This window comes from Perca flavescens, chromosome 8 (genome assembly GCF_004354835.1).
Source record: "Perca flavescens isolate YP-PL-M2 chromosome 8, PFLA_1.0, whole genome shotgun sequence".
Classification (NCBI taxonomy): Eukaryota; Metazoa; Chordata; class Actinopteri; order Perciformes; family Percidae; genus Perca; species Perca flavescens.
In genome coordinates this window covers 29,387,278-29,402,263 of record NC_041338.1, presented here as the reverse complement: position 1 = coordinate 29,402,263, position 14,986 = coordinate 29,387,278, and the positions used below count along the sequence as shown (strand labels likewise).

The 14,986-nt window shown below is 42.1% G+C and overlaps 1 protein-coding gene across 2 annotated transcripts; it reads left to right on the top strand.

Annotated features, from left to right (window-relative positions):
* The first annotated feature begins 5,446 nt into the window (after positions 1 to 5,446).
* psma4 (proteasome 20S subunit alpha 4) lies at positions 5,447 to 13,659 on the top strand. 2 transcript variants are annotated; one of them, XM_028586184.1, is made up of 10 exons: positions 5,447 to 5,478; positions 5,708 to 5,796; positions 6,264 to 6,294; positions 7,471 to 7,513; positions 7,736 to 7,898; positions 8,537 to 8,614; positions 8,731 to 8,819; positions 10,269 to 10,399; positions 11,503 to 11,626; positions 13,397 to 13,659. In XM_028586184.1, exons 3-10 carry the CDS (start codon positions 6,292 to 6,294, stop codon positions 13,549 to 13,551), a joined length of 786 nt encoding a protein of 261 aa, XP_028441985.1. In that variant the 5' UTR covers positions 5,447 to 5,478; positions 5,708 to 5,796; positions 6,264 to 6,291; the 3' UTR covers positions 13,552 to 13,659. The 2 variants fall into 2 exon arrangements, with proteins under 2 accessions (XP_028441985.1, XP_028441984.1); XM_028586183.1 differs by lacking the exon at positions 5,447 to 5,478 and having other exon boundaries at positions 5,708 to 5,792.
* Positions 13,660 to 14,986: the final 1,327 nt, after the last annotated feature.

The following is a 14,986-nucleotide window of genomic DNA, read 5'->3' as shown; positions in this document are numbered from 1 at the left end:
CAAACATTCCCGTGCGATGCCAGGATGTTTTAATATCTTTCATGACCTGTTCTGTAACATTGCTGAAGTAGTAGTTTTAGCCACAACAGCAGTGTGGCTCTATAGGGATGGCAATGCCGGTTGGTCGGTTAGCAACCGCTTTGATAAAACTGACGTAACCCAATTACTATTGGATGGATTGCTAAGATCAGATAGACTTCATTGATACCACATTGGAGAAATTCCCATTAAATTGAAATGAAATAATGAATGAATGATTAACATTTTCTACAATCATTCATGCTCCCCAGAGGATGACACTTTTTTTTTTTTAAGATGGAAACTGCAGGTTTGAATCGAACCCTCGGCTGCTGCGGCAAGTACTGAGCCTCTGTTCATGTGGTGCAGGCTCAAGCAGGTGAGCTACCCTGGCGCCCCATGATGACACCTTTTAATGTTGGTGATCCCCAGACGTTTTGATGGAGTTTTGGTGCCAGTATTCATGGTCCCAACAGGACTTTTATGAGTAATTCTGTGACTTAATTATAAGAATGAGTAACAGGTTCTTTCCTCTTTGAGACGTGTTGACAGCTCCCTGTGAGTCAATACTCCCCTTACACAACACACCTCCTTGTCAAAATGGATTTGTCAGTTGAAAGGTCAGTGTTGTTCATTTTCTTCATCACCGTGGGGGTGTTCCGTGAAATTCAACTCTTTTTGAGGTGCATAGAAATGACCCACTTTGTTGGATCTAATAAGAGAAGATTCAGCAGCAGACCTCAGTTAAACTGCTCCAGGGCTGCTTACTCTCAACAGACAATACCTCTGCTAGCAGGTGATTGACACTCTTTACCATCAAGTGTGTGTGAGGGAAACAGATTACACATACTCCGGTGGCGGGTTTGAAAACATCCCACCTGTTTTTCATGGAATCGGTTTCCAGTCTGGTGACATATTTACCAGCCAGACATTTTGAAAAGGAAATCCTCCCTTCGGCCCTGATAGTTGGAATCCAACTCCACGTCGAGGGGCCCTCGGCGTGCACATTCAGGCCTGCGTCAGCGTTCAAAATGACAGGAGCTTCTCATAAAATAACAGAGACAGTAGCTGAGGGCAGAGGGTGGGCTGCTGGAGACAATAGACTGGAAAGGTTGAAGCAGTGGAGAGCATAGCCAGGAGGCCGACAGGCCTCTTCTGTCAACTGGAAAACTGAGATGGGATGGAAAAAAAACAACTTGAAAACAGAGACAACAAATGGGCCTCTTTGTATTTTAGTGTGTGACATTTGGACATTTTTTAAATTGTGAAATCCCAGCGGAAATCCCAGTGGAAATCCACGTGCAAAAGTGGGTGTCCATACATTGTGCCATTTCAAACTTTAATATATTTGGCCCTAAAACTGCTCTTGAGCTGCCTTTGTTCCCAATGAACACTACCTAAACTACATTAATCACTTACATCCAGAAATAGCAATATTCTTCTTTAGGGTTGAGAAACTCATGCCCCACCTGACACATGACACATTCAGTCCGATACCTGTCTCAGTTCCCACGAATGAATCCTTGGAAATGCCACAACTTCACAATTCCCAGCTAATTATTGCTCAGTGTCACAGTTTCCTAGTTAATGTATGTCTCATGATAAAGCTGGGAAGACTTTTTGAAACCACAAACAAAAATAGAACTGACAAAAAGTAGATTCACTAGGCACAGTCTTTGCTTGATATTTTCTTGGTCATGTGGGAAATAACACACATGGACTAACTGATCCTTTCCCAGAGACAAAACACCAAGTGGATAAAGGCTGACTATCTTTTACATGTCGTTTTGATTTATATAAACAGTATAAACGACATTCACTTAAAGCCAGAGACACACCAAGCCGATAATCGGCCGTTAGACAGTCTGGCGAGGTCAGTGACTCAAGTCTGTTCGGTGTGTCCCGTGCCGTCGTCCGTTGGAGGAGCTGTCGGCGTTCATTTTGGCCGACCTGACATGTTCGGTCGGCGGCAGGGCAGTCGGGACTCATCCGGAAATGGCGAGTGGAATGAGCATGACTAGAGTCTCTCAAAATCTGGGACCCGACTGATCATCTCGACAGGCTTTTCTGTCGACGGTCGGCCGTCTGGTTGGTGTGTCTCGGCTATCAAAGGTGCTCTAAGTGATGTGAAGCGTTTTTTAGGCTACAACATTTTTTGTCACATACAGCCAACATCTCCTCACTATCCGCTAGCTGCCTGTCCCCTGAACACAATGTAAAAAAACACGGTCTCTGAAGACAGCTCAGGCTCCACAAACGGCAAGAAAAACCAGTAGGGGTAGTGGTTCCCTAAAGGTTAGAGAAGCGAGCTTGTGACTGGGAGGTTGTTGGTTCAATCCCCAGACCGACAGGATAAAATCTGGGTGGGGAAAGTGAAAGAACAGTGCTTGTAAGTAAGTAAGTAAGTAAGTAAGTAAAGTGTATTTATAGAGTGCTTTTCACAGATAAATATCACAAAGTGCTTCACACAGTGCAAATACATTGGATGAAGATAAAACATTTAAAAAGTCAAAGATAAATTAAACCCAATCAACTAAAAGCTTGTTTAAATAACAGTGTCTTGAGTTACCTTTTAAAAGAATCAACAGAATCAGCCACACGGAGGAGCAAGGGCAAGGCGTTCCAGAGTCTGGGGGCTACAGCCTCGACCAGCAGATCAGACTGTGGTTGTACTGGGCAGCTTCCAGGTATGAATGTGGAACTGTGTGAATGCGATCAGGGCGTTCCTGCGAAAGAGAGGCTGCCTCTCAGTGAACCTCCCCTGAATAAATAAAGGTTAAAAAGTTTTTTATTGGTTATTGGCTGTCGGTTATTGGCCGTTTGTGGAGCCTGAGCTGTCTTCAGAGACCGCGGTTTTTTACAGTGTGTTCAGGCCAGTGAGGAGATGTTTGCTGTATGTGAGGAAAAATGTTGTAGCCTAAAAAAACGTGTCACATCACTTAGAGCACCTTTAAGATGAAGATAATGTTACAAAGCTAGAAACGTGTGGCTCAGTGGTAAAGCGGTTGTCTGCCAATTGGAGGGTTGGTGGTTAGATCCCTGCAGTCCCATGTCAAAGTGTCCTTGGGCAAGACATTGAACCCCAAGTTGCCCTCGATGCTGCACATCTGATGCTGGGCCCCTAAAATGCTACTATTACAAGAGTTAACAGTGATGCTACTATATTGTACGCAATATGGATGAATAACATTACGTGCACTGGCTGGTGTAGTTTTATGGTGAAAGTTAGCTTCAGCTAGAGAGCGAAAAAGGTGGTTTGTGTTACACTAGCTACAGTCCTCTTGACCTAGCACATAGAAAACTGAAAAGAGATTTAAAAAACGAGCTAGTTAATTATAGAGATAAATAGAAGAGTGAAATAAAGTTTGTTTTAATGTAATTTTATCAACCAATTGGCGGTAAAGGAAACATTAAAGCGGGGCAGAGGGGGGTGGGGGAGGGGTGGGGGGGGGGGGGGGTATGACACGCAACAAAGGGCTGCTGGTCGGACTTGAACCCAGGCTGCTGCTAAGGACTCAGCCTACATGAGGTGCACAATTCACCAGGCAATTTAGAGGTTGCCCCATTTATGTTACATTTTTGACTTGTCTGATAACTTACTACATTTTGTATAACTCCATTTAAGCAATGATTAAGCATGTATCTTGTATTGTCATTTCTCAGCACACACATACATATAAGTTTGGCAGCATAATGCACGTAAAAGTGAAATTTTGCAGGGAGGAGAGAGAGTGTGTGTGTGTGTGTGTGTGTGTGTGTGTGTGTGTGAGTGTACGTGCGTGCGTGCGTGCATGCATGCGTTTGTGTGTAAATATTTGGTTTATTTGTGGATCCATGCCAGCCTCCTATATTTCTCCTGGGGGCTGGGCACCTTTTGCCACTGCAATGAGTTTTATAGAGGCCAATAAAAATCCCTTTTGAAACTGGCATCAAGCACTGGCAGCTAAATAATGTTATAAATGTTGTAAATTATAATTACAACATAAGCCCCGTTAGTGATAACAGACAATTAGAGGCCAGAGGAGACGGATAGTTCACATCCATCACTCAGCCGTAAGCCTGGATGTCAAAACAATGTGGGAGATTACTCCTGAGAAGTCATAGGATAGATGTTTTGGGTTCAGCTCAAATGTTAAAAATTACAGTCTACAGTGAGAACAATGTGAGTGCTGTGTCAGAGGCCCTTAAAAGATAAATATGGTGAAGTAGCTATAAACTCAGTCTTCATGCAGATCCAGGAGGCTCTTTGAGCCAGCTCCGCAGCGGGGCTGTACTAAACAAATCAAAACACAGTATCCTCCACACCACTGAATAAACGGTGCGGTGTTATGGGTTGTTTATTGAGGTGTTGCAGCTGCAACATGCTATATCCCTGCGCCAATCCTCAGAGAACAATGTGAGGATGTGATTATTTTTGATAATCTCAAGGTAAGCGGCCAGGCCGTGGCAACGCTCGGCTGTATAACCGAGAGGAAAACCTCAAACAAGAAACAAAGAGGTTTGTTCTACAATGCTCTATGTCTTTTCAACTCATTCGACCATTGTGATTTTTTTTAAAATATAAAGTATCCAATTTGTAGAATGAATCAAGTTTTGACAAAACAAGCTTGAGGTGTCAAAGTCTATTTAGTAGCTGTCCTGGATCATCACATTATCTTCAGGTGGAGTTTTCCAGATGTCAGGAAATTGCAGATGTTGACGTTTCTATTTTGAGAAAATATGTATTCAGGTCTCTGGGATGTCAGAGATGTGTCATTAATTCATTAGAATCATGACGTGTGCTTCGGTTGATGTTGAATGAAAATGATTGGAACAAGCATTGGAAACCCCCCTCTTCAGTTTCAGTAGCAACTCATTCATTATCATAACCAGAAATCCTACTCTCTACCCAAGCCTTTTTTGAACCTGTACTCAGTTCATAAAGCACTCAGTTTAACGTTTATTTCAGGATAAGTGATAGCAGTGAAAACATTTTGATTGGAATAAATAAGAGGAATGACTGAAGATCCAGCAGGAGAAAATCCAAGCATTGAGCTGCACACTGTCCAGTTGAAAAGTGACCACACAAGCACCATCACAGCCAAGCCAGAGAGGTCAGAGGTCAGTTACAGAGAAACTCCAAAGAGCTGATTCACTGCTTAGACATACAATCAACTTTGCTCAGCAATTTTAAGAACTTTTACACTGAAGATGACTGACTGGTCAGTTTTACAAAGTCATTTCCAGACAGAGTGCAGTAAATCCCGGTTCAAAGTGAAAGTAAATGGAGGGGGGGCCCCCTGGTGGTGAAAACGATAAGTTACACAAATACACAGCCTGCTCTCTAATAGGTTTTGCTTAACCTAAATAGGAAAGTAGATACCAATCAAAACTAAAACTTTAGTCACAGGTTATAAATGTAAATATCAATAATTTTAGTTAACATGTATCCAGCCGTATTGGGGATGCAGACTTTATGTGGTAATTACCAGGTTTTATTCCAAATCTTTTGGACAAAATAATGAATTGCTCCGTATATGAGGGCTTAGGTTGTGTACAAAACATAGTTTCAATGTCACCATTAGTGGCTGGTGATATGTAGAAAGTTTCAAAAGTAGTTTGGATGGAGGGAAGATAATAGAAAACTGTAGCTAGCATAACTGTTTCACTTCTTAAAATGTAGCACCTCTTTCATTTATCTGCCGTGCAGCAAAAACAGGCGCGCCGTCGACACAGCGCCTTGGCATTCTGTGATGTCATCAAAACGCGCCCTACAGAAAGCTCTTCTTTAAGCGGTAGGTAAGCATGTTTATTTCTTATGAATACAGAGCATAGTGCTGTAATGTTTAAAGGTAACGTGTTTATTCTTGCTCCGTGTGTGTAAGGTTTACAAAAAGACTGAGTCGCGTGCTCATTGTCAAAGCATCAATCAGCGGTGGATCAAATGCTGTTGATTCATCTCCGTTCATGTCAACGGTTAACGACAGCCAAAGATGAGGCTTTTACTTAAACGCTGAGCTAACCTCGTAAACCTGATCAAGCTGAGATAATAGAAGAATTAAACACCAACCTCAGTCTGCGATCAGTACTAGTTAGCTAGCTAGCTAGCTAGCTGTTGGACACGATAGACGTCAGCGATTCTTAGTTTTATCCCTTTCACTTTCACAACCAGCCACAGATGACCAAGCAAAATATCTTCTCAATGTGTCAACGTTAACGTCTTCGTTAGGACAGTCCGATGAACTTTGCATTTGTTTTCCCCACAGTGGAAGAGTTTACCTGCAGTCTGCAAAAATGGTGAGTTAACTCTCGTGTTTTATGCTGATTTGTATTAAATGATGTGTTGCTTAGATTCTTTTTCTCTAGCTACTTCGTTGGTGAAATCAAAACAAAGCATGTCCGCAGACAGTCCTCTCCTTGACGAGAGGTGTAGTTTAATAACTGCTGATGTTCTCAGTGGTCTGCCTTCAGAAGCTCCACGTGGTCTGCTGATGGGGTCTGGGCTTTGTGAATGAAGGATAAAAAAACAAAAACATTTCAGTTATTATTTGTCCATTAGGTAGCCGGGGATTGTACACATTGATAAAACAGAAAATGTGTAGTTCCTTGAAAGACCTTGACACACAGACTTAAGGAAACACTAACAGTGTCTCAGTAAGGTGTTAGGCCAGTAGTTTCCAAACTTGTTCATGTCAAGGACCCCTAAACTGACACAAATAAGACCATAGACCCCACATTTGTTAAGATGTTGTCCCATGGGCCCCCATCTTATAGGAGTTTTGCTTTTAACGTTAGAATCTAATGTTAAAAGCAAAAATCCTATAAGTGTATGATACCCATGACCAAAATAGTTGTACGTTCTGTCATTGTGTTACTTATGGAGATTCCCCTTTGTGCTGGGGACCCCTTGGAACCCCCTCAAGGACCCCTGGGGGTCCCCGGACCCCACTTTAAGAACCACAGTAACTTTATTGGAGGAAGCCTTTACAGAAAGATTTGCGTTCATTCATTGTATATCTCTACGTCATTTGTTACTCGTCTCTACAGTTCATTGAGGATTTTAATTGTACCCTGAAATGAAATATTATGGTATGTTTTGGCTGCAGATTGCAGGGTCATCTATCCTACAAGCCACTTTTCAGATACCAATTCTGATCTACCAGTCTACCAGCTACTGAAACACTTCTGTTTCCAAGGAGCCATTTCATCAACAAGCAGAGTTAATAATATTCTGGGTCAGCATGGAGTTGCTTCATTTACAGCCACAAGAATAAGCCGAAACAGAACTCTATGCCTTAAGTACACATTTACCTTTTTAGTCTAAGGTGTAAGATATTTATAAGAGAAATCTTACTTATTGTCTTTTGGAGTAGCTCCAACGAAATTGTCTTAATTACTTGTAGCTCTGTGGTCTGTAAACTGTAAGTTTGAAGTAAGTTCCAATTAGCTTTCATGTGTTTTATTTCCTTTTAGTCCCGTCGATATGATTCAAGAACTACTATCTTCTCACCGGAGGGTAAGAGCTCTTAAATAATGTAACTGATGAGGCTGCAAAATTTAATTCTTTTTATTTTTTTATTTTACTTCAACCTCATTTTTGAGATTTTTTTCAACCATATAACATAACTTTTGTAACTCTTGTAACAACCAGGAGCATGCTTCTTCGTTTGTAATGCCTTGCCTTTTTAGTGCTCTGTGCATGCGTCCTCATCCTGACAGCGCTGTGTGTCATTTGCAGGGCGTCTGTATCAGGTCGAGTATGCCATGGAAGCCATCGGCCACGCCGGCACCTGTCTGGGAATTTTAGCCAATGACGGAGTGCTGCTGGCTGCTGAGAGGAGGAACATTCACAAGCTGCTGGATGAAGTGTTTTTCTCAGAGAAAATCTACAAGCTGAACGAGTGAGTTACTTCTGCTTCAGCCTTATTGTCATTTTTAATGGTATTGGTTGGCAGTGTGCAAATGTTTAGTTAGTTTACAGATCTACAACTTTAAAGGGTATAAAGTCATTCCTGACTGTATGAACCACATATTGTATGTTGTTTATGGTCTCATTTATATTATTTATTGATTATTATATTGTGCACTTATATTGTAGGTGGTGGGTGTTTTCATCGCGGAAGTGATAACATATTTGTTTGCTTCACCTGGGTTTTTTGGGCTTTGACAGAGAGGAGGGTGAGCCTGGGAGCGAACACTTTCTGTTGACCCCCGCACTAACGCAAATAACTTTACATTTGGTAACTGCAGTGCTAATTGTATTTTTACGTGTGGAGGAAGAAATCATTGCAATACAATCTCAAGCGTGTCACAATGTGTTTATGCATCTCTCAGTGTTTAGTCCCTCGCAGCAGCACTTTGTTGGACTGCTTACATCCGCAACACTGACTTTCATCAACCTACATTTTAGGCAGGGGCCTATTTCTTAACCGCTTGCATTAGTCAGTGATTGGCATAAACATAGATTAGATTATCAAATTTACCCAGGGACTAAATCACTATTTTTGCAGTGATCCTACATCTTCCCATTTCCTTGCAGAGACATGGCGTGCAGCGTTGCAGGAATCACATCAGATGCCAACGTACTGACCAATGAGCTGAGGCTTATAGCCCAGAGGTAAGCTCCGACACTGAGGCTCGGCAGTCGGGAATTTGATCGTCCTAATTTCTGCTGCAGCCAAATGCCTCTCGCGGGACAAAATACGAAAACGATGTGCTAATCTGTTGTTGCAGGTACCTGCTGCAGTACCAGGAGCCAATCCCCTGCGAGCAGCTGGTCACAGCTTTGTGTGACATCAAACAGGCCTACACGCAGTTTGGAGGTACAACACGGCACCACACAGTTCTGTCATAGCAGGAGACGGTTGTTTCCTCCACATGCAGAGTCTACATCCTGATTAGAGCTTAAAATATAATTTGAAAGATCTAGGCCAAATTATGCCTTTAGAATTTTTTCAGTTTGAGTATTTGGCCAACTTTTATTTTTCCCCGTTGGTCTTCAACTCGTAAACTATCAGACCATCAGCAACCCACAGCCTCACACATGTAAACAAACAGGTGTGTGCACATAAATACGCTTAGCTTGCCCCGGAAGTAGAACCCTATCCAGTTAGCTACATTAACTTATCCTGGATGCTAATTTCTGTACTTTATGGTCGACTCAGAGCAAGCATTTGAAATGATTAATGTAAAATGAACGTTTATTTGGAGAACTGTGAGAGTCCTGAGCTGCTGGCCGTGATAAACAGTTTTGATTCAGATTATAAATCGTTAGTTTGATTTGAGAAGATTGTTCTTCTCTACTTTTCTCTTTTGCATCTTATCAACAACCTTTACTCAAATAAGAGTTCTGAATTAACAGACATGTTAGTGCTGTAATATGGGATACTTAAAACTAAATAATTAAAATCAATTTGATTGTACATAAATAATTGTGGAGTACCGGTATTCTTTGTACTCTTCGCTACGTCTGAAATAAACCACTGGGACTCGGACTAATGTAATTTAAGTATTGTCATATTAAAATAACTACTAAAATAAATTTAACTACGGTTCAAAAGTATTTAGTTTCTAAAAATCTAAGTTTGGAACACCACAGACACTTCACCTGAATCAGTTACTACGTTTACTTGCACATAATATTCCAGTTTTTGCCCTTATTCCGAAAAAGATGATATTCCGATTAAGCTGTTTACATGGCTAATGAAAGTATTAAGTATTCCACTAATCTTCCTGTTTACAGTGTGAACACAGCGTCCATTTTTCATTCCTTCAAGCAGCTTCTTGAAAAGGTCGGCGTAGCGATGTGTGCGCATATCCAAAAACCTGATGATATCCAAGTCTTTGATAATGTTTAAAAGTAGCTGTGTTTCTCCTTCTTATCGGGTCCGCAGCCTTGCAAACTGTTGGCTGGTTGGTTTGTTTACAGCAACCATAGCAACACACAGAGCTGACCCTAAGCCGCAAACAGGCAAGAGGCCGTAAACTGCGGTTTAAAAACCCAGATTGAGACGCATATTCCAAATGTGCTGTCTACGTGTCCAAAGAATGCCTCTAAAACCTGAATAATTCTGGAATATCCCACATGTCTTAATCGGAAAATGCTATATTCGGAAAAAGGCCTTATTCAGAAGATCCAACCGGAATATGCTGTTTGCATGACCTGTACCAAATTTGGAATATTGTCATATTCGTAATAATAGTGGAATATTGGTGTGAATGTAAACGTTCTGAGTGTTATGGAGCCACTGTATGTGTGTGTGTTCGCACAGGAAAGCGTCCCTTTGGAGTCTCGCTGCTCTACATGGGCTGGGACAAACACTACGGCTTCCAGCTCTACCAGAGTGACCCCAGTGGGAACTACGGAGGCTGGAAGGCCACCTGCATCGGGAACAACAGTGCTGTAAGTCTCATTATTACGCATTACATCATTTAAAACGGGTGGAATTATAAAGCACACCAATATGTGTGGAATCTGAATATTTGGATTTGAACACTGTGCAGTAGGGCTGGGTACCCAATTCAATACTTTTTAGGCACCGACCAAATTGCTTCTATAGTACAGAGTATCCAAAAATGCATTTGTCATTCAAAACCAAATTTCAATACCTAAGGAATAAATCTCGTCAGTGTCAGTGAGCCAGTAAGCATGCAGCATGCTTCGACCAAGATCCAATAATGCTGCTGATTGGCTGTCTATAACACGTCATTAAGGCATGCAGGAAAAACTACGTTACGCACAAAGACGGGGTCACGTAGTAGGAGCTGAAAAATAAATAAAATGATTTATGCCGTAATGTTGTCATTTCTTTTTTTGTTAAAATGGATTTTATAAAATTGGTATTGAAAAATGTATCGTTCAGGAATCGGTATCGAAGTAACGGTATTGGCATTGGTGTCGGTACCGGTATACCGATACACCTTGCCCTACCGTGCAGATGTGTTCACACAAAATTGAGATGAATTGAACTGCTGTTCCACACAGTGACTCTGGAGGGCGCAGCTGCACAAGGTTTTGGCCATGAAAAGGGCTGGACCCTCAAAATAAACAGACATGCTGTGGCCTACTTAATGATGACTCTTGGGGGGGGCAGCTACTGTAATTGTGTAAGTCCTGATTCATGGTGGCTCTCCACAGGGCTGCACCTAAAGCATTGTGGGTAACCGAGCCTCCTCAGAGCATTGTGTGAACACTTCTGTCCAAGAGACCTTTCGGTACCCTGAGAGTTTAGTTTGGATGTCTCCAGTGAGGAAACGCAACACCTGTTCCTGACAGCGTTAGCGTTGTGCTCCACACAGCGAGCCGTTCAGGAGCAGATACGAGATTTGGCTGCCGGTATTCGTCTGAGAGAAGAGAATGAACTGAGGTTTAAATGCAATCTTCACAATTGACCAAAAGACGACAATTTTGCAGCCCTCCTACGTAAATTCTGCAGGACTAACGAGAAGCGTGTGTGTGTGTGTGAGTGATTTTTACTTTTGTCTCTCTTGTTTTTCTGCTCCCAGGCGGCCGTCTCCATGCTGAAGCAGGACTTCAAAGAGGGAGAGATGACCCTCTCCGCAGCCCTGGCTCTCGCCGTTAAAGTTCTCAATAAAACCATGGACGTCAGCAAGCTGTCTGCAGAGAAAGGTGCGCATTTGAGTAGTTAGATGTACATGTGTTGACTATTAAAAGGCATAATATGTATTGAGCATCCCTAACTGTAAACACAGAGTTCAAAGTTGGCCCCTCCTCTCCAGCTCAGCGGCCAGAGAGAGAGAGAGAGAGAGAGAGCACAGCAGTGGTCGAGCAAGCTAGGGAATAAATGAAGAGAGGGAGCTGAATAAAGCAGTGAATCGGAGGATATAAGAGCTATATTCACAGCGGTTATGTTCTAAAGCACAAATAAACCCCAAAAAACCACTGCAGGAAAGTACTGCATTGCCAGGTTATAAGTGAATGCAGATCTTCATCATGGAAGTTTGTGTGTCGGTCAATTAAACCTGTGCGCCGTTAATATGAGACGCTGAAAAACAAAAACGATGCTTATGTCCTGTTTCAGTATTAGGCAAGGCAGCTTTATTTGTATAGCACATTTCAGCAACAGGGCAATTCAAAGTGCTTCACATAAAACATTAAAGAGCAGTTGAAAACGATTTAAAAACTAATAACGGATGAAATACGAGAATAATATTCACAGTTCAATATAAGAAATGAACAATTATTTAAAGAAAGGCAACATCAAAAAAGGTCTTCAGCCTTGATTTGAAAGAACTGAGTTGCGGCAGACCTGCAGGTTTCTGGGAGTTTATTCCAGATATGTGGAGCATAAAAACTGAACGCTGCTTCCCCCTGTTTAGTTTGGACTCTGGGGACAACAAGTAGACCTGTCCCAGACCACCTGAGAGGCCTGGGTGGGTCATAGTGTAGCAGCAGCAGATCAGAAATGTATTTTGGCCCTAAACCGTTTTAATGATTTATAAACCCAGTGTAAAGACTTCAGAACTGGAGTGATGTGATCCACTTTCTTGGTCTTTTATTAATAAAAGATAACCAATCAGCTGCAAGACATTAATGTGACTACTGTAAACAAATAAGGGCCAATAGTGGAGGCTTTTAGACATTATCTGTATCGCTCTACAAAAAGTGTGTTCTTAAGGGACAAAGTTTGAGACACGGGTGCAGTCATCAAATAACGGCAGGACCTGAAAATAAAGGGGTTTTCCATGTGGTTTTATTTGTTTACCTTGACTATACATAACAATGGGCAGGTCTACATGTGACCGAGAGACAGCTGACTATCTGGTCAACCTGTTTTGTGGCAGGTCTAATCGGAAAGCATATCCTGATTTTATCTAAGCTGCCGGTTATTGGTTTTCAATTTCTTCTTTAATTTTGTCATTCAGGTATTTTCAGTGTAGAAATTTAGATGTAAACCACAGGTGTACATAATACATTATCTTCCTCTAACCATACTTTAGGTGCTTCTCAAGTCGCTTAAATTGCCTCCTCGACTCCTCCACTTGCCGCCCTTCCTCGCAAGCGAATTATCGAAAGAGAGAGGAAACGAGTAAATGTGTTTTAGAGGGATGAGACGTCCTTTCCTCTGAAGCGTCCCATGAATACGTCCCCTGTTTGGGCGGAGTTAGCAACTCCTTCCGCTGCGCGGCTTCCAGGGAAGGCTGCTTTCATGTATCCTCGCCTAAAGCTCCTCGATGATCCCTCCTCAATGCTCGCTCCTGAAATAAGAGCTTTGAGACGGACCTTCACCGAGGAGGGACAGAACAACTTCCGCTTCAGCCGAGGACCGAAGGAGTCGAGGAGCTATCAAATAAGTGACATGAGATGCAGCTAATAAAAGCTCAAGTTTTTCCAGCAGCTGGTTCCTTACCGTCTGTGTCTCTTTTTTTATTGTTTCAGTTGAGATCGCCACTCTGACCCGCGAGAACGGCAAGACCTGCATCAAAGTGCTGAAGGTGAAGGAAGTGGACGAGCTGATCAAGAAGCACGAAGCAGAGGAGGCCAAAGCTGAGAAAGACAAGAAAGAGAAGGAGCAGAAAGAGAAGGACAAGTAATCTCTCTGCCCTACACTTTGTTGAGTTTTGTGTGTGAGAATGAATGGGAGTTTTCAGGTATGTTTGCATTTGTGTTTCTTAAAATAAATCCAGATGGTGAAATATTAACTTGTTTTTTTGTTATTGTCTTAATCCGTTTTCAAATGAACTCTTGTACGTGCTCAATTTGTAGCATTGTGGCTGAAACGTGCTCTACTTTATTTATGGTCAAAACTAGTATTATTACTTTTCAAATGGGAAGTGATCGAACTACAACTGGGCAAGAAAAAAAACGTGTCAACCCACTTCAAAAAAATGTAAAAGTGTCTTATCCCTTCCATGATTTATATGGATTTACAGTTGAGATCAACATGGAATTAGAGCTAAATGTGTTTCTGTTCTAGGGCTGAGCAGATGGTCCTAATGTATTCTGCATGAATTGTGTAATGCATACTTAAACTGTTATGAAATAGGAGCCCACGATTACACAATAATAAATATGTTCATATGTTTCAGTGGGTGTGCTGGATGTTTTCTAGCCTTGTTGTAAAAACAGGAAGTTTCTTTTAACTTCCTGGGTGCTGGGTGTGGGTAATGAGTGGTGTCAATGTCAGTGCACATTTAGATTATACAGCAACATCATTAGTTTAGTTTAAAGGGGATGTGGCATAGGCGCGGTAAGTGGGGGTGCTGCAGGTGCTGGCCCTGTGTTGGGATATAGTTTGTACACACCATCGGCTCAGCTGTACTTCATGGACGGGAGTGAGTTTTGGCACCCCCTGCCGAAAATATCTCCCCGCGCCTCTGGGATGTGGACAACTGCTGAATGTGTAAATAAGCAGCTGTTCACAAAGTGAATATCAACTTAAGGTGCTGAAACAGTGCATTCAGGAAGTATTCAGACCCCGTAACTTTACATGTTGTTAAAACAGGATTTTAGAATTTTTTGCAAACTTATTAAAAAGGGAAAAAAAAAAAACTGAAATATCACATTGACCTAAGTATTCAGACCTTTGACTCCGAAGCTTATTTAGTTGAAGCACCTTTGGCAGCGACAACTGCCTCGGCTCTTCTTGACTTAACAAGATGGATTTGGAAAATTTCTGGCGTTATTCTATGCGGATCTTCTCGAGCTTAGTCGGTCGGGGAGGATGGGGACTGTCCTGGGGGGCTGTCGGCGTTCATTTTGGCCGACCTGACATGTTTGGTCGGCGGCAGGGCCGTCGGGACTCACCCGGAAATGACGAGCGGAATGAGGTGACTAGAGTCTCTCAAAATCTGATGAAAATCTTTTAAACTGACCTTTGTTGAGCTGAAATGAAGAGATGTATTACGTCTCGTCTTTTTGGTCTATTCTGTGGCAGTTTTTTGGACCTCGGGGACGCGACTGATCATATCAACGGGGTTTTCTGTCAACGGTCGGCTATATGTGTCTACACCATGCACTCTGGGCTAG